Below are 27,973 nucleotides of genomic sequence, written 5' to 3'. Positions count from 1 at the left end.
AAGTGTCCTGAAGTCACTGCCCAGCTGACATCGTTCCAACAGCCACACAGATCCCAGCTCACTGCAGACCCCTGGCTGCTTGGCTCCAGTTTAATTATCACACACCTCACGTTACTTACTGCTGTGTTTGTCATAGCTGTGATGAGTCTTTGATGACTCATTTTGATTTTCCTACCACTCGTTTAAAATGAAGTGGTGTCCTTTTAAAAAATTCACCAGAACGTGTGTGTTCTGGCATGAAGAATATCACAGAATGGACCACAGAAACACTGCTCCAGGCCCCAATCACATCTCTGAAGAGCTTTCAGGTGGAAAACAGAGGAGGAGGAGGAGAAGTAGGATGGATGTGACCACAGAGAAGTTTAAGGAACCTCAAGCACAGAAGTCTGAGTTTGATTGAACTTCAGTTTGGGTTACTGAGCAACACCACAGAAAAAAGGGCAGCTTTGATGGAGCTGATGGATGATATCCAGTCAAAATGCTGTGGACAGAAGAAAAATGAATCGTTCCTCCCAGCAGAGGAAGGATTCAGGGTGGAGGAACAAGAAGAAGGGCAGGCTGAGCGGTGTGAAAGTAATTATGGTGCACAGTTTGGACTGTGTCCTTGTTTTTGGCTCAAGGTTTGGATGCTGATTGATGCTGAAGGTCAGAAATCAAACAACAACTCATTAGTGCCCTGGAGAAGTGGAGGAACACTCTGACCCCTGCTTGTTTTTTTTCAGAGACTTTCAAACTCAATATGACAGTAAAGGTCTCTGAGCCAGTCAGAGCGAAGCCGGGCAGCAGTCCTGTCTCCTGTCGCTGTGAGTTGAGTTTCTCACCCTGGTACCTGATTTGGGTTTACATGAGCCGAGCATAACAGGCTTTTTATGAAAACACTGATGGTGTACCTGCAGACGCCGGAAATCCCCACATGCATTAGCCACTGTGCTTCTTATTCTTTGTATTTAATGAATGTACTGGACAGCTGTTGCCTCTAGGCCGGGACTCAGGTGGGAAATCCACCGCCACTTCGTTTAACACCTGCAATCCATTGAGGGCAGGAGAGGGAAACGAAGACAGGAAACAGCGAGCCTGGGGGCACAGGGGTGGGTGGTGGGGGGGATTATGCGAAATCATATCAGAGAGATGAGTAGTATCAAAAATGACTGGATATTTAGCCTCATACAGGTGCTCAGTCTCTGCACCTGTCAGCGTGCTGGACTTTCTGTGAGTGTCTAACCCTAACCCTTACCTGTCCTGCATTTCTCCTGCTCTCTGACGCTCTCTGTGCAATTCTCCATCACTTTAGAGTCTTTCTCCTCGTGGAGGGGGAGGTGGAGCCTGGTTTTCTCTCTGTGCTCTCTGCAGAAAAACATCCTTTATATTTTCACAGAGAAATTCCTCCTGATCGTCAGTGGGAGGTCCCATTCTTCTTCTCTTTCATTAATCTGCAGCTCTCAGTGGGAGCACTCACAGACTGCAGAGCTCGGAGATGCTCCTGACTCCACCATCAGTGCAAAGCATGAGGAAAACACCAAAGCTGCCTCAGTGCACGAAGTAATCTGAATAAAGAAATAAAACATTTAGTTTGTTTCACATCTTCATTATTTCCTTTTTTTTAATCTGACTTATTTACAGAAATGAAATCATTGTTTGAAAAATCTTTGATTTTTTGATTCATATTTGATCACAGATGCTGTAAAATATGATGAACCCACCATGAATTTACCACGTGGTTCAGAATCTGCATTTTACAGCTTCAGCAGTATTAGCAGCCATTAAAAGGTGCGAAGTAACAAAGTACAGATACTTTATAGTTTAACAGACAGGTATAACAGGTATGTCAGGTATATCAGAGGTCCAAAGGTTGGGACCAGGACCACCAGGAGTTACACAGAATGCACTGTGCTTAAAACAGCCATGGATGCCTGATGGGTTTTAAAGATTGACTGTAAAAAAAAAAAGATGCAGATTATTGTTAATATAATAAGCTTCATAATCTTCACTCAGGCTTCCTTTTAAATGCTGAGGCATTACTGTGTTGTTTCCACAGCGATGTAACCACAGCAACAAGAATCAATGATAATTTATGACCTGGGCCTCATTTTCATATCTGAGCTTCTTCTGCAGGTGAAACAGTTGCAGACCCAGCAAAAGATAATCTGACCACCACTTCCTGCAAATGTTTCACAATAAAAGCCTTGCCAATAAATGACAGGACCTTTAATATGAAATACATACAGGAAATGTTGAGCCTGTGAACCTTAAAACCTCAACAGACCAATTACCTGACAGCTCAATGTTCCCGTGGCAACCTGCAGGAGGTCAGATACAAGCCAATTCAAACGGTTTGTTTTCCCAGAGCTGCACTCTCCTCTTGATGGATCTTCCTCAGCCGGTCCAGCTGGGCTGGGTGTCGTTACTTCCTGTGTTCCTGCAGGTAATCAGCTGATTCCCTCAGACTGCCCACAGGGCTCAGATCAGGTCATATGATGGCCAACTAAGTTGGCAGGTGTGTTGCTGCAACTGTACTGCTATACAGTAAATCTTTGCTGTAATCACTTTTTTCAGTATTGCTGTAATGTAACGTGTTACTGTACTAAACTCATTAATCGCATTATAGTTACAGTTATGTTGTTACTCACTCATGCTACAGAGGTCCTTCAGGTATTTTTCTCCCTGCTACAATCAGCTCATTTTAGTTCAATAAGGAAAGGAGTGATCTATCCTGCTGTGCAAAGTGTCGTCGGAGTGACGTCTTTGATGTCATTTTTGGACGTCCAATTTTGGTCCACTAAAGGAGTTGTTTTGTAACGCCAGGTGATGTCTTTTTTCAACGTCCACTGAAAGTCTAGTGCTGACGTCCATACGATATCTGCATACGGGCTAAAATGTGGTCATTGTGGATGTCTTTTTAATGTCAAACTTTGACTCATTATAGAGTTTTATTCTGCTTCTACCTCTGTAGTCCCAATGTTTCCAGAGGGTGGAGGGCACGTTTTCTGTGCTCCTGAATCCCAGGAGGTGGCATGGCGGAATCACAACTGGGCCAGCCAGAACAGGAGCTGGCCCAAATGGTGGCTGAGATGGCGGCCACATGGAGGGAGCAGGGGTGCATGCTGCTGCCTCTCAGCTTATGTTACTTAAAAATTAACCCCACAGTTTTAAAAGCCTCATAGAAAAATCTCTCCGTGAAATTTTCTGTTGATTGTTTGAAATAGAAAAGTGAGCCCAGATGTAACTTTTTCAGAAGGTGCAGTCGTTAGGGGTGGGGACTTGTTTTCAATCCATATGAACTTCTATAACATATGAACTGTATATTCTTAACCCCTGTATTTATTTTAATGCCTTGTGGTTGCTTTCAAACATCTGTAACATCTATTAATGTCAAATCTAGCCTTTCTTTGAATTAATGAACATTTCTGTTTAATTACATTTTAAATATTATTAATTATAGTAATAACAATAATAACAATAACAATAGTATTTGTTTTGTTTTGTTTACACAGGTTTTGTTGTGAAAGTCCAAAGCCATGAACCAGAATAATGGCCTGTTAAATGGTTAAAGTCTAGGTTGGCTTTATAGTTGAAAATAGCTTGTCCCTCTAAACAAATAAGTTGAATTACACAGTTTTAATCATAAGAAACATTTTGGGGTTGCCTATGTTACATATAAACTAGTGCTGTCTTGTTAAAATGACGTTAACGCCATAACCGCATTAACCGAAGATCATGTGTTCCAGTTTTTCAGAATAAAGTTTGTGTATTTGTCAGGCTGGTAAAATGTGGGATTAATCCATGAAATGACTGCACGGATGATGTGAATGTTCAGCTTACTCGTTCAGGATCTGGTCCTGGTGTTTGGATGCTGAGACTCGGGCCTCCTTAAACGTGTTTACGGCCCTGGGTAAACCTGCTCTGCTGTCACTGCTCCCTCCCTCCTTCTGACTCCACACTGGTTGGAGCTCCTCCTGCTCACTCTCCGAGCGGCCGCCTCTCCGTGCGGAGCTCACAGCCGCCTGTCCGCAGAAGGATAACTGCTCCTTTTTTCCGCTCTTCTCCCAAACACGGCGGCAGCTGTTCTTGCTGTGTGCCGCAGGAAGCAGCAGCCCCTGCGCCGTACACAGAGGCAATACTGACGGGAACCGCGCTCCAGGTGTAAGCTCAGCTCAGCTCAGGTGAGGATCTTTGACGCTCCGTTGTGTCTCTGAACAGGACTGCAGCTGCGTCCATTTAAATGTGAGTTATGTGAACGTGTTGGCTTTTCGCGCGTGCACCCAGAGATGCGCTGTGTGTTCACCTTCCAATCAAAGCGTGAGACATAATGGCTCACGTGCACGGACAGAAATTCATCTCAAAAGTTAAAATATGGAAGACCGAAAGTTTAAAAGAAAAATCATGACGTCAACAAATTACTAATTAAAATGATTAAAATGCTTTTACAGGCACCAGAAACCACAATGAAAATAACCGCATTGTAAAATGTGACACAAATGAAGAATAAAGTTTATGTAGTCACAGCTCTGTAGTTCACACACTGAAGGAGGAAACAGACAAACAAACAAATAAATAAATAAATAGTGAGCAAACAGTGACTACAGTACAAAACAGACAAGTTTCATAATGAATAAAATTTTAAAATAGAAGGTTAAAGGGAAGGTAAAACAACATTACTTCCGTCCCATTTCATACATTCAGTGCCTGCACTTCATGTCTGCCTTTGTTCTTTGGTGTGTATTTTATAAGATTTAAAAATGTATTTAATATTTTCTGGCATCAGCATCCTCGTCATAACAGTCAGTTGGAGAGGATATTAAATGGCTCAAACAATATTTATTTATATATTATACTGGTAAATATGCCACACTTTGATAGGCTTCCTTCTCTTTTTTGTCTCTTAATGAGGACAACTTTATGTGTTTGTGTGCAGAATGTGTTTGTGCTTTCACATTAAAGGCATTGATGTCTGTGGAGTGCTTCCCTCATCTTGTTAACATAATCAGCATCATTTTAATCATCAGCTCAATGTCCCGGTTTGATTTTGAGAGAACGCCACACCCGTGTGAGGAAATGAAACAGCGACCAGACTGATCCACACATTTGTTCTGCACACTTCAATTCATTCAGTTTTATTTATACAATGCCAAATCACAACAGCACTCCCCCCAGGGGAGAGAAAACCCCGACAGTCATGTGACCGCCTGTGAGCCTATGACCGCCTACCTCACTCTGCTTTTCTTCCACATTTCAGTTTAAAAACAGTCACACTCTCCTCACTTCATATTTACATGAAGCTGAGGGTCGAAACATCCTTGGTTCAGGTGTTGCAGGTGGGCGGAGCTGGAGGGTGGTGTCAGGTTTGTGTCTTCTTGCTGGAGCGAGTGGTAAAGTCCTGCCTGTGAGGGAAGCAGACTCTGAGAGGAGCGGGGGACGGGGAGCGTGAAGCTCTGGCTGGCTCGGCCTCGTTGACGTTCTTTCTGCACTTTTCCAAGTTTGTAGTTTCAGTAGCTGAACAGTCCAGAATAATCACAGCTGGAAGGTGATCCTGGACTCTAAATGACTGTTGACCTGCTCCCACCAGAGCTGACACCTGTCCCACCTGCTGACCCAGAATGCACTTTGACCTGTTTCTGATCACTCACAAAGTGCTGCAGGTCGTTTAGACTTGGACAGATGATCACACATTTGTTCAGACACCAAGTTCAGTCCTCAAACTGAGTATTTAACTGATCTGGGTTCAGTTTCTAACAGAGCTGAACTGAGTGTTTCAGGCCTGAAAGTTTCATGTGTAGATCTGCTGGACTGATGAAGCTGCGAGGCTCAGACAGAGGGAGGCTGCCGAGTGGATGGACGGGTGGAGAACAGCGGACTGACTGCCGTTAAACTCCTCGCTGTGAATGAGGACTTGTAATACACTCTACCACAGTATTGTACACTGTATTCAAGTCTACAGCAGTAGGGGCATGGCCTCTTTCACTGACAGGTGGATGGTGACACAGGCGGCTGTAGCTGCTAGCTGTCTGCTAATGGGATCTCTGGACTGTGTTTGTGTTGTTGGAGCATTTTGGAGTAATTTTAATGACATCATCTGACCAATAATATGACTGCTGTGAGTTTACTGTACCAACAGAGCATTCAAGAAGGTGGAGCTCCATGTCAGAATTAAATTCTAGGGTTTTATGTGGATGTTACTGAGCACTCAGTAGTGATGGTCTGTGGGTTTTATGATTTCAGTTTCTGATCATCTGTTCAGAGTCTGTGTGAGTACTTTAGTTTTCTTGGTTTTTCCCATTTTACTGTGGTAGTTTTTGTCTGCTGTGTCTAGGTTGAACTTGTACTTAGTGTTCAGCAGTGGCTCATTCGTCTCCTGTTCGCCCGTCCCCCAATCGCCCCTTGGTGTGTATGAATAGTCCCGTCCTCCTGTGGATCCTCCGCGTGTGCTCTTTGAGTTCAGCTTCTGTGTTTTCAGATTTCTCTTCTCTGGACTGTTTAAGTGAAAGGTCCATGTCTGTATTTGAGTCCTGATCCTGGAAACCTGAACAGTAAGGTGTGTGTGTGTGTGTGTGTGTGTGTGTGTGTGTGTGTGTGTGTGTGTGTGTTTTGCAGTAATGCAGTTTTATCCTTACAGCTGTGGGTCACCTGTTTGTCCCAGTGAGCTGCATCCGTCCTCTCGGCGAGCGTTCACCATGTTGGGAACTTCAGCTGCTCTGTCGCTGCCACAGATTCTAAACTGACATGGCATCAGACTGACACAGCGGAAACAAACGTCCAGGACGTGGTGTGTCACCCGGTTTCACCTGAGCTCATGAAGCTCAGCAGTAAGCGTTTGCACTTGATCTCCAGAACTTCCTGTTCCTGTCTCGGACTTCCTGCTCCTGTCCCTATGAGGAGTTTGGAGCTGACCAAATGATTTGATTTGGATCGAAAAGCAAAAAGAAAGACAGACGGTGTGTAAATGTTTTTAACAATGAAATAAAGACTCATCCAATAATGCACTTCAAGCCTCAGACTCTACAGCCAACCCTGGCTGTGCCACTGTTTCCCTACAGGGTAGGATGTGACATCACAGTGATGCAGTGAGTTTATCACAGAAGTGAATTCTCCAGAAATAAACTGAAAGAATCTGTTCTGCACACAACGATAGAGTCACGGCAGCCTGAGCGTCAGCCAGTGCTCTGAGCGTTACATCCTCCTGTCAGCTGACATCAGCGTCAGCTCGGCCCGCTGGACTGGTGTTTTACGCCGGCCTATGGACGCTCACCGATGACACAAAGAAAACAGGCATGAAATCTGTTAGAAGCCACAGTCTGCTCACTGCTGAGTCACTCAGGGCTGCTCAGGAACATCTGAGCCCCCCGAGCTCCTCAAACCTGCAGCTCTGTGAGGTCTGCGGAAATTTGTGGTTCTCAGTGAAATGTCTCAGTAGCTGAATGTGCTGTGATGATTTGTCTGTTCTGCTTTTATTTTGGAGTTCAGGTTCAAATGTGTTGTAGAGAGGACTTGAACACTAGAGGCTTATCAATGGCTTGTTTGAAAGTCCAGAGGAGAAAGTCCAAACTACAAATGCATGTCCTCTGGAGACTGACGGGGATAATGTGAACGAGACACTAGAGAAGATAATTATACAAACAGAAGGTTGAAGCAACAAAAGACAACTGTGAAACATGATTCAGAGGAAATATCACAGAAAAAAACAACTCTAACGAGAAGCCTCAAAACACCAAAGACACCAAACTCACCAAAACCAGGAAGTGAAATCCAGGAAGTGAAAACGTCTTCTCGTCACATTTTCAGAAAAGCAGACTTCCTGTTATCCTGCCATGTGACCGGTGACAGGTGAGCTTCCATGACTTCGCTGTCCCGGTCAGTTTGTTGGGTTGCTGTCACAGCTGGTGGACCTTCTCGTTTTCTTGTTAGTAAAAGTCTGATCGTTTCTCAGCCGGCCATCTTTACATCAGTGAAATCTCGGTGAACGATGACGTGGTGGCGTCAACATCGCTTCGATAAAACACAGAATTGTGTTTAGAGACATCTTCAGTGAAAAACACGTGAAACATGTCTTGCACTCCTGATTCACTCACTAATGGTTTTGCCCCGCCCCCATGAGACCCCCAATGGTGTGTTCTGTCCGGCTCTGGAGGATCTGTCTTTGGTTTCTGAGCATTTATGTGTCCAGGATAACACCTGATGTAGATCACCTCACCGTGAGGTGTCTGTGAGAGCTGAGCCACATGCTGTGAGTCAGTGGAACATTGATGGAAACACCATTAATCATACCGCCCCTCATCCCCTGGTACCCAGGATGCCATCGGGCTCGTTAATCACGCTGTCATCCCAAAATGAGAAGCTGAAGAAAATAAAGACGGTTTTCAAAGTCTAAACACCTGCGTGGATTTCATCATGAAAGAGGTGTGTCTACTATCCAACAGGGTTTGATTTGATTATTTATTTTTAATTTCTAAGTGATTAAGATGAATCTTCACATGTCTTGATGCATCATCCAGGTAAGTAAATCCCTAAAACCAGCTTCACTGAACAGAATTCTGTTCAGTGATCACTCTCACTGTGTGCACGCTGAGCTATTGAGAGTAGGATGGTTCATTTGGGATGAGAGCATCTCTAGAATCATTTTCATCATCATGCTAATTGTATTTATCTCCCAGCTGCTGGTGGAAGTGAGCAGATTAGCACCTTTCTGCTGCCTTTAGGGGTGTAACGGTCACCCTCACCACCCCTCAGCCCAACCCAAAACGTAATTACAGCAGTGAATGAGAAGGCAGTGGGCTGTCTTTGTGTCTTTTAGCATCCCTGTTCCTGAATTGTTCTGTTATGAAAGCATTAGAGTGGCTGGACTGATGGGCGCTGGCTCTGATGGAGATGGGCTTGACTAGAAATCTTCTGTTGGGGCGGATTACCAACAGAGTGCCGTTCTGATTCTCAGCCGTGTGAGCACGGCCCACCGGCTGCAGGACGTGTTCACCTTCTCATCACCTGTATGTGGAACCTCCACTTGTCTGTCCATCCAGCCGTCCATTTGGAGCTGCAGAGCTCTCAATTCAGTTTTATTTATAGACCGCCAAATCATAGCAACAGTTGCCTCAAGGCGCTTTATATTGTAAGGTAGACCCTACAATAATACATACAGAGAAAAACCCAACAATCATATGACGCCCTATGAGCAAGCACTTTGGCGACAGTGGGAAGGAAAAGCTCCCCTTCAAAAAGAAGAAACCTCCACCAGAACCAGGCTCAGGGAGGGGCGGCCATCTGCTGCAACTGGTTGGGATGAGAGAAGGAAAACAGGATAAAAGACATGCTGTGGAAGAGAGACAGAGATTAATGACAACTAATGATTCAATGCAGAGAGGTCTATTAACACATAGTGAGTGAGAAAGGTGACTGAAGAAGAAATACTGAATGCATTATGGGAATCCTCCAGCAACCTAAACCTACTGCAGCATAACTAAAGGAAGGATTCAGGGTCACCTGCCTTTTAAGCCTAATCTTAAAAGTAGAGATGGTGTCTGTCTCCCGAATCCAAACTGGAAGCTGGTTCCACAGAAGAGGGGCCTGAAAACTGAAGGCTCTGCCTCCCATTCTACTTTTAAATACTCTAGGAACAACAAGTAAGCCTGCAGTGCGAGAGCGAAGTGTTCTAATAGGGTGATATGGTCATTAAGATAAGAAGGGGCCTGATTATTCGTGACCTTGTATGTGAGGAGCAGGATTTTGAATTCAATCCTGGATTTAACAGGGAACCAATGAAGGGAAGCCAATATAGGAGAAATAGAAAGACAAAGAAAAAAGAAATCTATTTCTAGTCCCTGTCAGTACTCTTGCTTCAGTTTTTTGTATTAACTGATGGCTTTTCAGAGAGTTTTAAGGACATCCTGATATCAGTGAATTACAGTAGAAGTAATAAATGCATAGCTTGCATAAAACTAGTTTTTCACTCTGAGACAGGATATTTCTAATTTTAGAGATATTGTGCAGATAGAAGAAAGCAGTCCTACATATTTGTTTAACATGTGCATCAAAATCAAAAATGACTCCAGGGTTTCTCACAGTGTTACTGGAGGCCAAGGTAATGCCATCCAGAGTAAGAATCTGATTACATACCATATTTCTAAGATTGTCAGGGCCGAGTACAATAACCTCAGTTTTATCTAAATTTAGAAGCAGAAAGTTAGCGGCCATCCAGGTCTTTATGTCTTTAAGACATTCCTGCAGTTTAACTAATTGGTGTGTGTTACCTGGCTTCATGGATAGATAAACTTGGGTGTCATCTGCATAGCAGTGAAATGTATGCTATGCCTTCTAATGATACTGCCTAAGGCAGGGGTCGGCAACCTGCAGCTCCGGAACCGCATGCGGCTCTTTAGTCCTTATACTGCGGCTCCACGTGGTTTGGAAAAAAAAATATAAGTATTTAACTGAAGTGTATTTTATTTGTGTTAGTTCTTTTTTTAACTTGTAATTCTAAATTGGAAGATTATTGTGATCTTGAAATATAAAAATAAAATTATGTTATTATTTTTCATGGCTCAAAATAAGCGTCACACTCGCATAAACCATACCCGCCAAAATGCCATGCGTTCATCAAGACTTTCAACCCTAGGCAGGCCAAGTATGGAGCTTCGGTTCCACATACGTATGTGAGCAGCTATTCTCCTCCATGAACTATGGTAACAACAAACAGCGCTCACTCCTCACAGATGAAGTTCAGGTTTTTAATTCATTTAAAAGACACCTTCACCTGGGTCTTTCCTTTATGTTATATTTTTTAAGAGTTCAAAATGTGTTCATTCCATAAATAAAATTTTATTTTCTCTGTAGCACTTGATGGATTTCATAACCAACACAATTTAGTTGTTTATACAAAGCATAAAGGTAAAAAAACAATAACAGTGTAATCTTTATTTTAGATGTCAAAAACTATTTGCGGCTCCCAGTGTTTTCCATGGAAACTGAGTCCAAACGGGTCTTTGGGTGTTAAAGGTTGCTGACCCCTGGCCTAAGGGAAGCATGTATAATGTAAATAGAATTGTCCTAGCACCTACAGCGTGCTCTAATCGTTCTAATAGAATATTATAGTCGACAGTATCGAACGCTGAGGTCTAGCAGGACAAGCACAGAGATGAGTCCACTGTCAGAGGCCATAAGAAGATCATTTGTAAGCTTCACTAAAGCTGTTTCTGTGCTGTGATGAGCTCTGAAACCTGACTGAAACTCTTCAAATAAGAAAGTCTGCAGCTCTCCATGTAATCGGTTTACTGTTCCAATACTTTTAGCCCTCACTGAGCAGATATTTCCTCCTCTTTGTGTGTCCTTGAATTCATCCCACCCCTCCCAGCTTCATATTCATTATGAGAAATTTTTTTCTCTTAGCTTTGAAGACACTTTCAATCCTAACAGACATTAAACCTGAAGGATCATTTCACCCCCGCTGACCGGCCGGTCACGCCAACAATCTGAGCTCTGCGACGTAGCGGAGACAGACAGCTCGCTGGGCCGCAGGCACCACCGTCTGCATACATGCAAACTCGATGGCACGAAGCCGGCGCTAAGACGGAAGCGTCAGCCCTCTGGAATCATCTGCCACATCGAACTGATATCAAACATCAGGACGTGACCTCTGTGATGGCCGTCCTCGCCCGCCTCCACACAAAGGAAACCTTCATAGTTTAATCCAGCTCAGATTTCATGGCTCTGCTGCGTGGCTGTTCCACTTCCACACTCAGAGAAACACAAGTTATTTATATCCTTGCAGCCAGAACACGGTCTTCCAGCAGAAAGCAGCCGCAGAGCGCCGAGAGCTCCCAGCCAACACGAACGTCTCAGTGCTGAGACATTCGAAGCTCACACACATTCAAGTTGTTGGGTTAATGTGTGTGTGCTCCACCTCTGCTGCACAGACCACAAACATGACGGGCTCCACGCTGTGCTGCAGGTGACCTCCTTCCTGCATGACATTCCCTCTCACACAGTGAGCTGCAGCTTCTGCAACTGTTCCGGTATTTTTTCCCATGATGAGAGCAACAAACCAAACCAGAACCTGCTCTGACGTCCAGCAGAGGCAGCAGTGAGACCGTCCTCATAGACTTAATGTTAAAACAAACATGTTTGGTCTCTGAAGATAATTTAAACCTTCATTGTATCCGTACAAGGAAGATATTTTTGTAACTCACCTGTTTGGATTATGAGGGGTGTGGCCTCTCTGACTGACAGGTGGATCGTGACAGAGGTGCTGTAGCTGCAAGCTGTCTGCTAGCCTTACCTGAACTGGACCTTTGGACCGTGATTGTGCTGTTAGACATCATGTGACTAATAATATGGCTGATGTTAGGTTACTGTACTAACACACCGTCCCAAAGAAATTCTAGGATTCTCACTGGATGTTACTGATTAGCTGGTGTCTCAGCACCTTCTGGTGGAACTATGGTCATGGCGTGGCTGTAAGCTGTACTAACCAGTGGCATAGAACATGAAGATAAATAATCTCAGTCACCCAAACCTGTCATGCACATTCTGAATATTTTACAGAATGTCAACCCTAAAAAACGTGGATATTTTTTCCAGTGCTTTTGACTTTCACCACTTCTGTACTTTGTGAAACATTTGGAAGTGATGAACACATTTCAGATGTTTTTATAGAGATCATCATTCCAATAACAAACAGAGCAAGTTTTAGACTGTGACTCCTGCAGTGGGAGTAAAACTGATCTGGGTCAGTTTCTCACAAAGCTTTAATGTGTTTTTTAGCCCAGAGTTTCATGTGGAGATCTGCTGGACTGATGGAGCTCAAACATGCTGCAAAAAGCCCAAAATGTGGACCTATGCAAGTGTACCTTGCATAGGTCTGTAAGGCTGAACATGTTCACAGTGTGAAGGGGACATAATGCATCATTGATTAAACCAAGATCAGCTGACTGTGATTAGTTTCTGATGGAACAACCCTGCTGCACAGCTTTCCTCTGCAGCCCACAGATTACACTGTGCACATTTAGTAAACTCAAAGAGTCTGAGAGCTCTGATTCTCTACACAGCCGCCGCTCGGTGAGGTCGGCTTAGGTAATGTGTTCTAAGGAAAGAGAAAAGGAAGAAGAAATGAAATATCAAAGATCAGCGAGGTCATCGGGGGTGAATGGGCAGTCGCGGGCAGAGCAGCAGCACGTCCACGTCCTCACAGATTCTGGTCATGCACCAGACTTCATAACTTCACCGAAGGTTCAGGCATGTGCTCAGAAACAGCACATGCATGGCTCGAGTGGAATTCTGGGTTCTCCTTCTTAAATTCACCACGATGATGTCACCCTGATCTTCCATCACGCTTTAATCAGTGCACACTATGAGCATCTCGGGCTGTCCTAAACTTGAGCCCCTTCAGATTCATGCGTGCAGGAGTCCAGCTGAAGTAGCTGAAGTACCAACGGCAGCCAGATGAACCCACGTGTGCCTTTTTCTGGACTGAGTTACCCAATATGTTTGATCCTGTGTGTGGAGTGAAGAACCAGAGCCACCAGGCTTCTTTTTTCTCCATAGACCAGCTCTTCATAGTCACATGAAGGCATGTGTGATGGAGACGACGATCAGGTCAAAATTTTACTGCAGAATCTGCTCTGAATCTGTGCTGTGGGATACGACAGAGCCGCCTCTCACACTGTTCCCATTAACAGTGTTTCACAGAGGAGTTCAAAGCAGTGGGTGAACGTCAGCCTGTCGGCAGCAGAAAGTGAGCTGTCAGTCACAGATGGGAAGATGTGGGAGGGAGGAAGTTCAGACATTGTTCAGCCATCTGACGAGTGAGTTGGAGGAGTTGTTTTAAGTTGGCACTCAAACCAACACGCTTTCATTTATGGGCAGAAATTTATCATAAAGCCTGAAAAATCAGATTTCAGTTGCTGAAGGAAATTTGAACCAGAGCTGAGAGATGCAGTCTTTTATTTTGAATCCCTTTTTCCTTTTAGAGTTGGAGCCATTAAGCTCTGCTTTTGCACATGGACTCTTTCACTCTTACGGTGAAAACAGAGTTCAGCAGGCTGTTCTGCGATTCACTTCAATTCAGCTTCATTTATACTCAGTTCATTTACATTTATATATATTTATATAAATCACAATATTAATACTGTGAGGTAAAGATGCTACAATAATACAGAGAAACTCCAACAGTCACATGATTCTCCCCACCCACATCTAAAAAAACCTCCCTTTTAACAGGAAGAAACGTCCGACAGAACCAGGCTCAGGGAGAGGTGCCCATTTTTTCACATCCATGACAGACTGTGTGGGAAACATGGATGCAGCCACCACAATGTCACTGGATTCTGGACTCTGTGACCTGAAGCCTTAGGCTGTATCCAAATTCAGGGCCGCATCCTTCGGAGGTCACATTTGTAGTCCGATTACGTCACAGCAGGTGACAAAGGCTGTCCAAATTCGAAGGCTGCTCCAAATGTGGCCCAGAAATGCGTCCTCCTTTTCCCCAGATTTGAAGCATGGGTCGGGTGTATCTTTCGTGGTCCACCATATCCCAGGATTCATTGTGAATCAGGGTTGAAGAAAAATTTTTGAGAAAAATGGCGGATGAATGAAGTGAAGCGGTCCAGAAATAAACTTTTAAAAGTAAGTACTGGTTTTTTATCTCATTAAAAATGTCCAGCAGAACAAATTTAGCATAATGAAAAGTCTTAAAAAGTTCAATTTAGCTAACCTTCGGCTAAATTGTTTTAGGATAAACCAAGCAGATGGTTCACCAAACGTCTGACCCGTGAGCTGTGGTGTAGAAACAGACTCAACCATGCTGTGCTGAAGTTTATGGTTATATGAGCTCTCATCCTGTATAAACTACTAATAATAAGACAGGCAGCAAATGGAGAAGTCCTCCTCCTGTGTCTGTGCTGTTTGTCATGCTTATATCATACAATTTGAGCCTGTCACTTCTGTTATAAAGCCCAACATTTCTGCAGGATTGTATGTCCTGTTTCTCCTTTCTCTTTTTTCCCCCTCTTTGAATGATTGTGTGATTTAAATACATACAATATGTCCATGTGACTCTATTAGAAAACTTAACAGATATTTGATAAACTGCTGCTTTTGTTATTAACTGCCATGGCTGATTATCTTCTGCAAACGTCCAGAGTAAGGAGAGACAGAAGGTGAGAGGAGACGGGACAGAGGCTCTTCACCCCTGATGAAACACCAGCACAGATTCATCAGTGTGTGAGGAAGAGGAGGAGAAAAAGGAGCCAGCAGCAGTTGAGAGATGGAGAGGAGAACAGGGGGAGAACAGACAGCTGTTCTCTGTACATGAGAGACGGGTGAAAACATTTAAAACAGTTTCCAGATATTTGCTTCGTGTATTTGCAGAAGTATCTCCAACACAAACTATAACAGCTGCATACAGGGAACCACTGACTGATGTTTATCCTGCAGGACAGGATCTGACGGGGAAAGAAGGGAAAATAAGGGAACCATAGACAACTTTGATAATGCTTTGATTTATCCAGCATATATTTAGTTAAAATATTGTTTTCATCCCAGCGGGATTGTGCTGGTTTCAGTGGGAAAAGTATGCAAGTAAAAGGTTCAAAGAGCTGTGAAAAGCTGTACATTCATAAAGTGTGTATGTAAAATACAATATTGTACAACGATGTTATGTTTCTGTATCATGTCTCTCGTGTTAGACCCTTTTACCCAAACATCAGCCTGTTTAATGCTCTGATATCTTCAACATCTTAAATACATTATATTGCCCAGTTTTCTCGTCAATAAAAGAATATTTACTGCATCAGTTTGACTCCCATTTTATGTGAAAAGTACAAGGATCAAATCTTTTTAGTTTACTTTTGGGATATTGCCCTTAAATATAACTAAAGATTTCAGCCAGTGGTCACTGTATATTAATATTTGTCTGTTAGACAGTCACAAGTTATAAATGATATGAAATAGAAATGTATACCTTGAATTTGAACTAAAATATAATATTTGAGACAACTGAGCTAAATTTCACCACTGAGGATTTATTTTTCAAAAAATGAAAATATCAGTAATGTAAATCATATTATATTTGTACCATCAAAATGAAATGAGACTCATTTCATAGCTCATTCACTAGCTAATCTTAGCATAATTGGCTCAGCACATGGCTGTAATGTTCACCCAGATGCATCACACGGAGATGAAACAACACAATTTTCTTCAGTAAAAGTCAAAAAAATGATATAAAATGAAGATTTTCTCTATTTCTGGCAAACCACAGCTGTAGCTGGTTTTGGACACAGTGAATGTAGTAGCATACCAGCTGAGCAGACAGTGGGCGGAGTCAAGTCAAGACATTGCAGAATTCATTGTTGGAACATTAACAGCAACCCTGTCAGGTTTTCTGATCATCTCCTGCATGAAAGATTAAATCTGCAGAGACCTGTGGGCACTGTCTCTGCTGAACTGACATCCTGCAGATGTCAGAGGAACTGATTGATCTGGGTCCCACTTGTTGGATGTTTTCAGCTCTTGGGGCTCTTTTGGGCTTTTCTATATGACCAACTACATTTTGCAGCTGGACGAGTCGCCTTCTGCTGGCCATTAGACAGAATGAAGGAACACCTGCCTGGAGACAGGTGAATAATGACCGACAGAAAATTTGTTCTCAGGCGATGATGTAATAAACATGTCATGTTTTGTCATGTTTTCTGCACAGCAGAGGAAAAGCATTGTTTCCAGATGTTACTGGTGTTGTTGTCAACATCTGTCAAGCTGCTGTCCTGTGTTGGAGCTTTACGTGTGCATATTTTAAAAACAGTGTGGATCTCTGAGTGTTCTTGTGCAGGAGCGAGGGAGCAGCAGATATGGAGCTGTGTGATGGCTGCTATGACGAGCGGGTGGATGCTGCGAGTGAGTCAGTGTGTGGCTGTGCACAAACACCTGCGAGTGTGTCTCATTTGGTGGCAGCTCCGTCCCTCCGGGCTGATGAAGGCTGTCAGTGGAGAGCGAAATGAAAGAGTGGGTGAGGCAGACAGCTGATGGTGTCCATGTGCATGTGATCAGAGGACGCGCGCCGCCTGCAGCAGCTGATGCTCTAAAAGCTGTATCTTAATTAAACCGTTAAGTCAGCACGTCGCAGATAAGTGAGAACACAGGACGTTAAAACGATGGTGAGTGTGGGTGTGTGTATAGTTTGTGTGCACATGTGTAAGAATATTACATATATCATACATGACAGTTCAAACTGAGATATTCTTTAAATATCAGAGCATAACACACTAGCAGCCGATCTCATCTTATCATTGTTAGCATCAGACACCTTTCTAGACTCCCTGCTCCACAGGGGGGTGCACTTGAGCGGCTCCAGAATGAGGAGGGCTTTGTGGAGCTGCAGAACAGAGCGGTTCATCAATGTTTTTCTGTCATCTGATCAGTATCTCTAAAATTAGAAATATCCTGTCTCAGATTGACACTGAAAAACTAGTTCATGCATTTATCACTTCTAGGCTGGACTATTGTAATTCGTTAATATCAGGATGTCCAAACAACTCCCTGAAAATCCCTCAGTTAATCCAGTAGCAAGAGTACTGACAGGGATTAGAAAGATAGAGCATATTTCTCCTGTTTTGGCTTCCCTTCATTGGCTCCCTGTTAAATCCGGAATTGAATTAAAAATCCTGCTCCTCACATACAAGGTCTTAAATAATCAGGCCCCATCTTATCTTAAAGACCTTATAGTACTGTATCACCCCATTAGAGCACTTCACTCTCAGTCTGTTAGTTTTGTTCCTAGAGTATTTAAAAGTAGAATGGGAGGCAGAGCCTTCAGCTTTCCTGCCCCTCTACTGTGGAACCAGCTTCTAGTTTGGATTCAGGAGACAGACACTATCTCTATTTTTAAAATTAGGCTAAGTTTCTTTTTTGCTAAAGCATTTAGTTAGGGCTGGATCAGGTGACCCTGAATCCTTTCCTTAGTTATGCTGTTATTGGCCGGTCAGTGCACATGGCTGCCCGTCCCTGAGACTCGTTCTGCCGGAGGGTTCTTCTTGTGATTTGATGCAATACAAATAAAACTGAATTAAATTAAATGGTTGCATGAGTTATGGGGAGAGCAAACTACAGTCTGATGATTTGGAAGGTCTGACTGTTGGAGAGCTGAGCTGGGATTTGGTTTGTTTCTGCTAGTTGTGCATACGGAGCGACTGTCGGGCTGTGAGGAGTGTTTTTAGGCTTCCTGTTTGAAGTGCAGCCCTCACGCTGCGACGTTTAGCAAACACCGACAGTCAGATAGTTAGAGAGTGGTTTTTCTGCCGAGTGTGTCCCAGTGGGCTGGGCTGCATAATGTACCATTACACCCACACTGGCAGTGTACGCTAACGAGTGTTTCTGGATGATGGAGTGCAGCTCAGCATGAGATAGCAGCATGTGCTGATGTATTCATTCACTCCTCCTCTTCACCTTTCTCCTCCTCTGCCTGTCCGCTGAGAGCTCCTCACCTCCATCTTATTACTCGCTGCTGTTTTGTGTTCTTTGCAGAAAGCGCTGCTGCAGAGCTGATCCCCGGGGAAAGAAACACAGGACGCCATATTTGACTCCATCATTCAACTCCTCACAGCACGTAGCTGGGTGCCGTTCTCTTCCTCCTCCTCCTCCTCGCCCCTCATTGTGTTCTGATCCTCTTTATTGTGGGAGTTAAGTCGCCGCCGCTGGGTTGCCCGCTCCCTACTTCCTTCTCCTCTCCCTCCCTGCCATGTCCAACGACAGCGGCCTCCTCCACGTCTGGGAGGCCTCCAATTGGGCAGACACCTCTCAGTGCCCGCCCTCGGTAGGCGGGGCAACATTCCTCATCGTGGCGTACAGCGCTGTCATTGCCATCGGGTTGCTAGGCAACGCAGGTCTGGTGTTCATCATCGCCCGGCAACAGGAGTTGCGCAACGTCACCAACATCCTGATCGCCAACCTGTCGTGCTCCGACATCCTTATGTGCATCGTGTGCCTGCCCGTCACCGTCATCTACACGCTGATGGATCGCTGGGTGCTGGGGGAGGCCCTGTGCAAGGTCAGTGCGCTGCGCACGCTCACCGCTGCTTCATGGGACAACAGCACTCACCAGTGTTCAATCATCACTTTTTCCTTCAAAGACAATAAAGAGACGCCAGTGAGAAGCTGTCTGCAGGGCTGTGTTGTCAGCCTGAGCACAGCTTCACACCGAGTCTGCAGCTCCTTCCTCCTGGAGTCAGCTGCAGGAGCATCTGAAGGAGCTGCTCCACTTCAGGCAGCTTTAAAGGACTTGAATGCCTGAATATTATCAGCTTCATTTCTGGCACTAGATGCTTACTTTTACTAAGATAATCATTCTTTGTTGACATGGAGTTTTTAAGTTATGGTTGTTTCTTTTATTTTAACTACTGTAAGTGCTGCTAGCTTATGACTGCACTGCACTGAACAGTGAATTAGGAGTGTTCAGAACACTGGACATGCTTGTAAAAGTGATTTTAAATCTCAAGTGTGTTTTTTCCTGGTTAAATAAAAAATCATAACCTTCACATTGGCAGAACCTCACTCTGGGCCACTGGCCTGATAAGCTACCACTGAGGCACCTGAGACAGGAACGGTCCAGGCTCACTGGCCAGCACTTTCCATTGACTTTCAAAATAAGAGTCATCCAGCATTGTCAGACAGATGTAAAAGTCAAAAGGAGCCGGGGGGTGCTGACTCTGCCCACCCTGAACATGGATTGCATACTCCTTTTATCCTCCCATGTTGTGTTGGTAAATGAAGACCACTAGCTTGCCTCTGCTTAGTGATGCAGGTGAGTCAGGTACGCAGGTGAGACCAGAGGATGATACAAGCCTGTGTTTGTTCTTCCTCTGGAAGCATGTCTGTGGAAGCAGAGGGATTAGTGGTGGTCTGCTCCACACAAGAACGTGATGCTTCTCAGTCTGAGTGACCGACCACCTGAAAGCCTGAGCAGCCTCTGGCTTCACAGATAACAGATCGGTTTTAATTACAAGTCTGTGTCGCCTCATTTAATAAAAATCTGAAATTAGACAGCAAACAGCAGCGACTCAGAGCCGCTGACGTTACAGATCTAAAAGTTCAGCAGCACCAGATCTGATGGAGCAGAGATGAAGAACAACGCTGACACTGAAGTGAGAGCCATACATGGCAGCCTTTCATGCGCCCAGCAGGCTGAGCAGCACTTTACCTGCAGACCAGGTATCGCCTGCCCTGCTCACCTGTAGGTGTGTTCATTCACATTTTAAAAGAGAAAAAAAAAACTTGACTTCATTTGCTCACTGTGAGGTCATCATAAAGCTGTCAGCTGATGTAACAGAGGAAACTGAATACATTTGGATGAATGGATAAAAGTGTGATGTCACAGCGTGAAGGTGGAGCTGGTGATGACCATGGGGCCGCGCTCTCAGAATGTACCGCCAGCTCGATAACCACACCTTCAGTTTGACCTCTGCTGTGTTTCGTGCCCGTCCAGGTGACGCCCTTTGTTCAGTGTATGTCCGTGACAGTGTCGGTCTTCTCCCTGGTGTTGATCGCTTTGGAGCGTCATCAGCTGATCCTCCATCCCACCGGCTGGTCCCCCGCCGCCGGACACTCCTATCTGGCTGTGGGGCTGACATGGCTGGTTGCCTGCTTCATTTCACTGCCTTTCCTCTCCTTCAACATCCTCACCAATGACCCATTCCAGAACATCAGCCTCCCCGCCAACCCCTTCAGGTGAGATCTGGTATACAGGTGTGTCTTAGCTTCAGTCCAGAGATGCTGTTTCATTTTAAACTGGAGAGTGACCTGAACTGAGCTATGAGGACACATAACTGGTTTTCTCAAAGCCCAGAGTTCGTTTTTATAAATGTTCGGTATTTGTTTAAGCCTCAGTCACACAGCCCAAAACACACATCAGTGACGCCATAGCAACCACTGGTTGCTAGGACAATGTGAACTCTGTGACTGGTTGGTGAGTGGTTTCAGGAGGGTGCTTGCTGTTGCAGTTGTGTGGTTGGATGTACACAGGTGGAAACTGTTGCACTGCAGATGGAAAATGCCGAGCCGCAGTGAAACTGAAAAGAAAATGAGGACCTTTGACCTTCACGCACGTTTCACTGCAGCTCGGAGCATTTTCAGACAAATCTGCCGAAGACTCACAGCTATGTGACCCATCTCAGCCAGCTCGCCAAGCAGTTGGCGATTTTTTTTTACTGACATGATGTCCATTTGGTTGTGGTTGTGGTTCTTCACCCACAACCAGAGGTTGCCATGGAGATGCTCACAAGTCTGTAGATCTGTGTGACCAAGGCCCTCATCTTTATCTGTTTCTGGGGGTTGTTGTGGTTTTTTTTAAGGCAGGGACAGTGTCATGTGGACCTCAACAAACATGTAGTTCCTCAGGCTTATTGTGCGGAAAAATGACCAAATAATGAAAGACCAAACCTAAAACATTTCCTTCCAACTCCTAGTTTTAGTTCTAAAACCATGTAGAAAATAAACCGCTCACATATTAAAGGGGACCCACATAAAAAACCCAGAACCACTCAGATGGTCTGATTAATAAAGTGCTCTCGCCTCATTGTGTGTGAAAAACTTTTAACGTTTCAGATAACTTTTGTTTAGCACCATGGGGCAATTAAGAGTGTAAGAGTGGCAGAGTGGAAAAGAAGACAAAGACTCAGAAGAGAAGGAAAAGGTGTCTCGATACTGGATGAGCTGATGTGTAAAGGATTTGGGATCGTCTACTTCAAATATGTGACAACAGTGAGATTGCATGGAAAAAAATGTGAAGAATTAGAGTTTCTGAGCAAAAGACTTTTGAAATATCGAGGAGAGGTCTCCTATAGCTGGACGGGGTGTTTATGGTTCACAGGTACTGATGTGGTCAGTCAGAGGGAGGTGACTGCTGCAAAGAGAGGTATTTAGAGAGGGATATATGAATATGTGTTGTACCCAAATGGACATCATGTCAGTAAAAATAAGTTGACGTCAAACAGATCATCTTCTAGTTTTTAACACTTGTTTTGCATTTAGCTAAAAGCAGCGTAGCCCTAAGAAGTTCAGCAGCAGAACTCATCAGGGGAATAAAGTCTGCTGCAGCACAAGAAATGAACCTGAACGTGTCTCAATCCAACCATCTGGACATTAGCCTGTCAGAAATACTTAATGAACACTTTAAGAAACACCTTTTATCCTCTGAGGTTCCTGTACCAACCGAGGTCTTTAGAACCGGTTCAGGGCCATCAGAGTCGCTGAAGGAGGTGTTTATTTACAGTTCTGATTGTGTGGAAGAAGAATGCCAGCATTTGTTGGAGTTTCTTTAAATGCTGCTCTGGTGCCTGGTGATAGAGACGCAGATAGTGTTTCATCCACAGAGCCTGACGCTGTCTGAGACTTCAGGGTTCATATCTGGATGCTGAAGAGTTTGTATTTACTTCATTTAACAAGAAAACGGAAGATGCATTTCTGTTGGCTCAGACAGTCAGGGAACAGCACTGTATCTGCTTATCAACACGTCTAAAACCTGAAAACATTAATGCAAGAAGGTGAGTGGACCTGCCGAATTCAGACTCTGATAACAAGACTGAGACAAAGACAGCTTCGCTCTAAGGTGAGAGTGTGGAGTATAATTTAGATATGCAGGGAACTGGTTTTATTGATTCTGGTGTGCAAGCAGGTAAAAATTCAAAAAAGCTACTAATGTAGTACCAGTAAACCCCTGTACATCCTCAGTACATTCCCAAACATGTATCTTCCAGAGAAGCAAGCGGTTCATATGAGGTTCAGTCAACAAAAAGAAGAAAGCCTCTTTTTCAGGGCCTTCCTCTCATGAACCTCTGGGCAGTTTCACCTGTTAGTTTCAGATCTCTAAGTGAAAATTCTGTTACATATTTATACCTCTGAGATTAGCGCTGGATCTCCTCCACTTAATCCACAGGTTTTTTATAAGTTCAGCATTTCTACAGCTCTGTTCTGATTAACACCCACCAGTTTGTTGGAAAAGTACTTACAGGTAAGATGAGGATCATTTACAGTTCTTCTGTTTTCAAGCTTCCACTTGGGAATGCCAAGCAGGTGAAAATGCCATCTAACGGGTCAGGAGTGAAATAATGTTCAGAACTGTCACCAGAGGTTGGACACCAGCCTCAGTAAAGTTGTGCTCAGTGGGATATTACTTTGAGGCACAGATGTTTTGGGATATTGCTTAGTGCATGAGTTACATGAGATCTTCAACTTCCTAAATGAGTGCTTCTAAAAGTTAAATAAGTGTTTCCGTTTTCATTATCCATGTCTGTCTTGTTTAAGGGATCATTTGATCTGTATGGAGCTGTGGCCGTCAGACAAGCATCGCCTCGCCTACACGACCTCGCTGCTTATCTTCCAGTACTGCCTGCCCCTTCTGCTGGTGCTCCTCTGCTACCTCCGGATCTTTCTACGCCTGAGACGTCGCAGGTCAAACAGCTTTGCGTTCACTCACTCTGTGATAACTTGGTTCATCCACATCGTCTTTAACCGTCCACTGTGTGACAGCATGTTTGTGTTATCGTGTCAGATTAGAGCTCTGTGTGGACACTGTGTGTGGTTACGCTGTGAGTTAATGCTGCCTGAGGTTTGCTATGACATTTCCTGGTGGATTGTCTGATGATGGATGTCATGCTGTGTTGTGCAGGGACATGCTGGAGCGCAGCAGGAGGACTCGAGGAGCCCAGAGGATAAACGTAATGCTGCTGGCCATCGTCATAGCCTTTGCTCTGTGCTGGCTGCCACTGAATGTCTTCAACACTCTGTTTGATTGGCACCACCAGGCCCTCCCAGACTGTCAGCACGACACAGTGTTCTCTGCCTGCCACCTGACAGCGATGGCCTCTACCTGCATTAACCCCATCGTTTATGGCTTCCTCAACAGCAACTTCCAGAGGGAGCTGAAGTTGACGCTGCAGCGCTGCCAGTGCGGCAACCGGGCTACAGAAAGCTACGAGAGCTTCCCTCTATCCACCGTGGGCAGCGAGGGCATGACCAAAGCAACGTCACTCAACAGGATGGGCTCGATGTGCGTCCCCTCACCTAGACCTGAGATCGGTTCGGCAATACTCGCCAAGACATTACCAGCTGCCACCTAAAATCAAGGACTATGAGCACTGTCTTCTGACAGGTGGTTCATCAGCGGTTCACAGCTGGAGGCAGTGTGCTAACAGCTGTCTGGGATGACTGCGTAAGTCAAATACTGCTTCAACTTGGCTTGGGTTCCATCACTTCACTGCCAGAGATAAACAGCTGATTTGACCTGTCACCAAATGTTTGGTGACAGGAATGAATGAAGAGGCTGAACGATGCTGCTTTGAGTCCCGAACACGAGCAGGAATCCTTGTTTAAAGTAACTCTGCCGAGTGACAGAAGAGAGAGGAGGCAGGAGAGCTGGTAGCAGAGACTTTTCAGTAAGACACGCCCCTTAGTTACTATAACTAGGGCTATTAGTTTTAGCTTTTTTCGAACGTTGTTTGAATGCTGCAACCAGCCATTCTACAGCATTCCAAAATGGCAACATTCTAACGACATTCTAGTGTCATAGACACAGTGGTGGGTTCTGTCGGTCACTCTGTTGGTTGGACGGTCTGTCCATATAACCAACAGAGCAACCGATGGACGGAGCAGCTGACCCACAGACCGTCCACCCAACAGACCGAAGAACAGACCGAAAAGCTGACCCACAGATGGTCCAACCAACAGATGGACTGACCAATAGACCGGCCAGCTGTTCAAAAGACCGTCCAACCAACAGACCGACTAGCTGACCAAAAGATCGTCCAACCAAAGACTTTGGTGTTGAGAGAACTGAAATCAGCTCACCTAACAGAGCATCAGCAGCTGCAGTGCCATATGTTCTTGACATTCTTCTACAGACAGAACCAGTGGCCCCTCCCACTCTGCAATGAAGCAGGGGATGTTGGTGGAACCAGGTTACACTGCTTTGAAGATTCTTTGTGCAAAGAGCTCAGCAGGAGTTTTCAGCTGTAACTTTCTGTATGCTAACACAAACTGTTACTGCTGCTGAAAAATGTACTAAAAACTGAAGGAAGCTAACAAAATCAAGTTTAAAAATTGGTTCTATTACCGAAGCCAATGTGAGATCTCTGGCTGTCTCTGCCAACATTTACTGCCGAAATTCTTTTGCAGTTCTTCAGTTTACTTTCAGACACAAGCAAATTGTTTAGTGTTGCACACAGGTGTTGATTTGATGAAATGAAATGACGACTGTTACTGACAGTTGTATAAAATCGCCTAGCAATCGGATTAACATTTGAGTCAGATTTAAGTAGCTGAGTAAAAGCTGTAAAAGTTGGTATTGTCTTAAAGAATCAAACTTAAAACTAGTAGGTAAAGTGTCAGCATCTTGAACAGCATAGAAATAAAACCAGAGCTCTGTCACAGTGTAGCAGCCAAGCATAGCATTGTTGCAGGCAGTTTTAAAGCAATTAAATTAGATCTGTCCTGTTCTTTCTTATTATCTTTTTCATTTTAAACATCACCAAAATTTCAAATATTGTGCTCAGAGTATGTAGAGATAATCACTGAGAGTCCAAACCTCAGGCTGTGCACAGCTCTAAATGTTCAGTTTAATCTTTTTTTTTCTATTCTTGGAACTGTATTTGATGCCACAGAGATGATGTCCTTCAATGGTCATCTCATTTCACCCACTTCTGCTAAAGGGGGGCAGAAATTAAATGAAAGTTGGTTTACATTACAGGGGATGAAGTGAAGGGCAGCGTCGAGGCCTAATGTTTAATTAATAGTGGTTCGTTTGAGCTACACTGGCTCAAGATTAATAATACAGAACTCATAATTAGCATAAGAGGACCCTTTCAACACAGAAATCAATTTAATCTCGTAGTATAGACATGCCTTGTATTATCGGTTTGGGGTTTAGTTGAGTTAAGTTAGGTTAGGTTCAGTTGAGTTGGGTTGATGAGTTCGGTGAGGTGGGGTAGGGTTGGGTTAGGTTGAATTGATGAGTTGGGTTGGATTGAAATGAGTTTGGTTGAGTTGGGTTAGGTTAGGTTAGTGTAAACGATGCGCAACAGACCCGACCACATCTCAACACTTGTCAGCGTACACTTTTCTTTATTGCGATTACTGTTCATAACAATACTCACGCTGCAGCTTTCCAGCTCACAGGAGAAGATTAGTGACTTATATGCAGTGGAAAACAATGTGGTTGCAGGTTTATATGGTCATATGGTTAACTATTGCAGAAGTTGTTAATAAAATCCACTGAGTGAGTGACTCTGTGCTAATGTTAGCGTTTACATACTTGAGCCGATTTTCTCCTAATTTCAGTGACTGCATCTCAAATAAAGTTTTGAAAGATGCCGTTTAGCCTTATTTTGTGCTGAATGAAAAGAAACTGTAGGAATGTTTCACACTCAGTTTGTAGCAGCTTCACACACTCTTACACTATTCTACTGTTCATGTCAGACGTACTGTTATAATTACAGTGACTATTACACTTACAGTTATCCAACCCTGTCTTTCTTCCTTTTTGTTAAAGCATAAATTTGATTTCTTAATCTCTAAAATCTCCTCCTGTCTTTTGCAGATGGAAAATAATGCCCTGGTTTTGGGATTCTCTCCGGTACAGGTTTTCAATTTGATCAACATTTGAGCAATTTTATAAGCTATAAATTTTCCACACATCTGAATGATAACAAATGTTAAAAGACCAAGTTTCTAATCTCCTTTTTCAAAAATAAAACCTATCTGGCTGCGCATGTTTGTTCTCTCTGTGGAGTCATTTCAGTTTCAAACTCATGATTTAGTTTTTGGTTAAAATGACCAAACGTGGGACCAAACTCTTCTTTCTTGTAGAACTGGGGATGAGTTCCCTCTGTCAGCGTCTTCATGCCATTAAAGTGAGAAAGGTGTAGTCTGTGTGGGGCTGTTGGGTAATGTAGTCCAGAATGTTTTCATTAAAAACACTAAGTTTAAAGTTGAAACGTCTCTTTGTTGTTCTTTCCTTCTCAGGCGAGAAACTCTTTTGGGATCCTGCCCATAGAAAACAGAAAACTTTTTGCCAATCTCCCTTCAAGACCTTTTTCTTCTGCACCTCTGGATGGCTTTCAGTGTGGTTCTTTTTCTTAAAGGGCTTCATGGAAATCCCATTATTACTACAAGAAGAGCATGAGAAGAGTCTTGAAGGGCAGACTGCCCAATTTAAAAACAGGAAAGGTTTGATCCCAGCTCATATACCTTCTTCCTGTTCCAGGATTAGTTCAAGCAAATGCTGAATTTCTCAAAACTGCGGTTTTCCTCAACATAACAATCCAGATGGAAGTTTTCAGATTTTCACAGACTGGATTTTGGAAGAGGAAGCGAGCTGCTCGATAGCAACACTAACCTAACCGTAACAACAAGATCTGCACCCAGAACATCTGTGTGTGAAGGTTGATATGAACCTCCATCAGGACACCAGGAGACAGGGGCTTTAATGCTGGCTGCATGTGGGATATGAGTTTCTCCAGCTGAGAGATGATTGGTCCAGAGGGAATGAGAGTGGATGGCTGGCAGAACTGGATGGGGTAACGGTGGTTTGAAGAGGCTTTTCACAGGTTAGAGTTCTTAGTATTTGCTCTTTTAACTGCTCAGGCATCAGTCTCTATGGCTGAACAACAATGCAGTTCCTCTGATGTCCAGCAGAGGCAGCAGTGTTTACAGTCTGATACACAAACTATATAGATCATTTCCTCCTTCATAACAGCTGTATGGTTGGAAGCTTTTTATAACTCACCTGTTTAATGTGTTTACTGTTAGGCGCATTGCCTGTTGTGTGAATGATTCTAATTATAGGTAATATTTATGTTCAAGTCTTATTTTTTTAAGCTGAGCTGCAGTCTGTGCACAAGAAAAATGAATTCAAAACTTGACTTTAATAAATGATTTTCTCAGAGACAGTGTTAGAAAAATATCTGCGTAATCTGATGACTGATAAATAATGAAGTCATTAGCTGTAAAG

General features: G+C 43.9%; 1 protein-coding gene and 1 long non-coding RNA gene across 6 annotated transcripts; one reads left to right on the top strand and one right to left on the bottom strand.

Annotated features, from left to right (window-relative positions):
• Nucleotides 1-126: 126 nt before the first annotated feature.
• Nucleotides 127-3,948, bottom strand: LOC112847498 (uncharacterized). The gene is made up of 3 exons (XR_003221067.1): nucleotides 3,820-3,948; nucleotides 1,235-1,544; nucleotides 127-1,074 (listed from the first exon to the last, which is right to left on the bottom strand). It is a non-coding gene; the product is annotated as an uncharacterized LOC112847498 (long non-coding RNA).
• On the top strand, nucleotides 3,939-26,975 carry npy8ar (neuropeptide Y receptor Y8a). Of its 5 annotated transcripts, none has more exons than XM_005458319.4 (7): nucleotides 3,939-4,160; nucleotides 16,538-16,598; nucleotides 16,808-17,132; nucleotides 18,499-19,021; nucleotides 20,456-20,697; nucleotides 23,272-23,418; nucleotides 23,636-26,975. In XM_005458319.4, exons 4-7 carry the CDS (start codon nucleotides 18,713-18,715, stop codon nucleotides 24,084-24,086), a joined length of 1,149 nt encoding a protein of 382 aa, XP_005458376.1. In that variant the 5' UTR covers nucleotides 3,939-4,160; nucleotides 16,538-16,598; nucleotides 16,808-17,132; nucleotides 18,499-18,712; the 3' UTR covers nucleotides 24,087-26,975. The 5 variants fall into 5 exon arrangements, with proteins under 5 accessions (XP_005458376.1, XP_013132032.1, XP_005458377.1 ...); XM_013276578.3 differs by having other exon boundaries at nucleotides 16,795-17,132; XM_005458320.4 differs by lacking the exon at nucleotides 16,538-16,598.
• The last annotated feature ends 998 nt before the right edge of the window (nucleotides 26,976-27,973 follow it).

This window comes from Oreochromis niloticus, linkage group LG7 (genome assembly GCF_001858045.2).
Source record: "Oreochromis niloticus isolate F11D_XX linkage group LG7, O_niloticus_UMD_NMBU, whole genome shotgun sequence".
Taxonomy (NCBI): Eukaryota; Metazoa; Chordata; class Actinopteri; order Cichliformes; family Cichlidae; genus Oreochromis; species Oreochromis niloticus.
This window is presented reverse-complemented; position numbering and strand designations above follow the sequence as displayed.

Excerpts from the sequence above, each read along its gene's own strand:
- npy8ar (XM_005458318.4), top strand. The coding sequence starts at position 18,713 with ATGTCCAACGACAGCGGCCTCCTCCACGTCTGGGAGGCCTCCAATTGG. Across the intron at positions 20,698-23,271 it reads CTCCCCGCCAACCCCTTCAG|GGATCATTTGATCTGTATGG; the intron begins GTGAGATCTGGT and ends GTCTTGTTTAAG. Across the intron at positions 23,419-23,635 it reads CTACGCCTGAGACGTCGCAG|GGACATGCTGGAGCGCAGCA; the intron begins GTCAAACAGCTT and ends TGTGTTGTGCAG.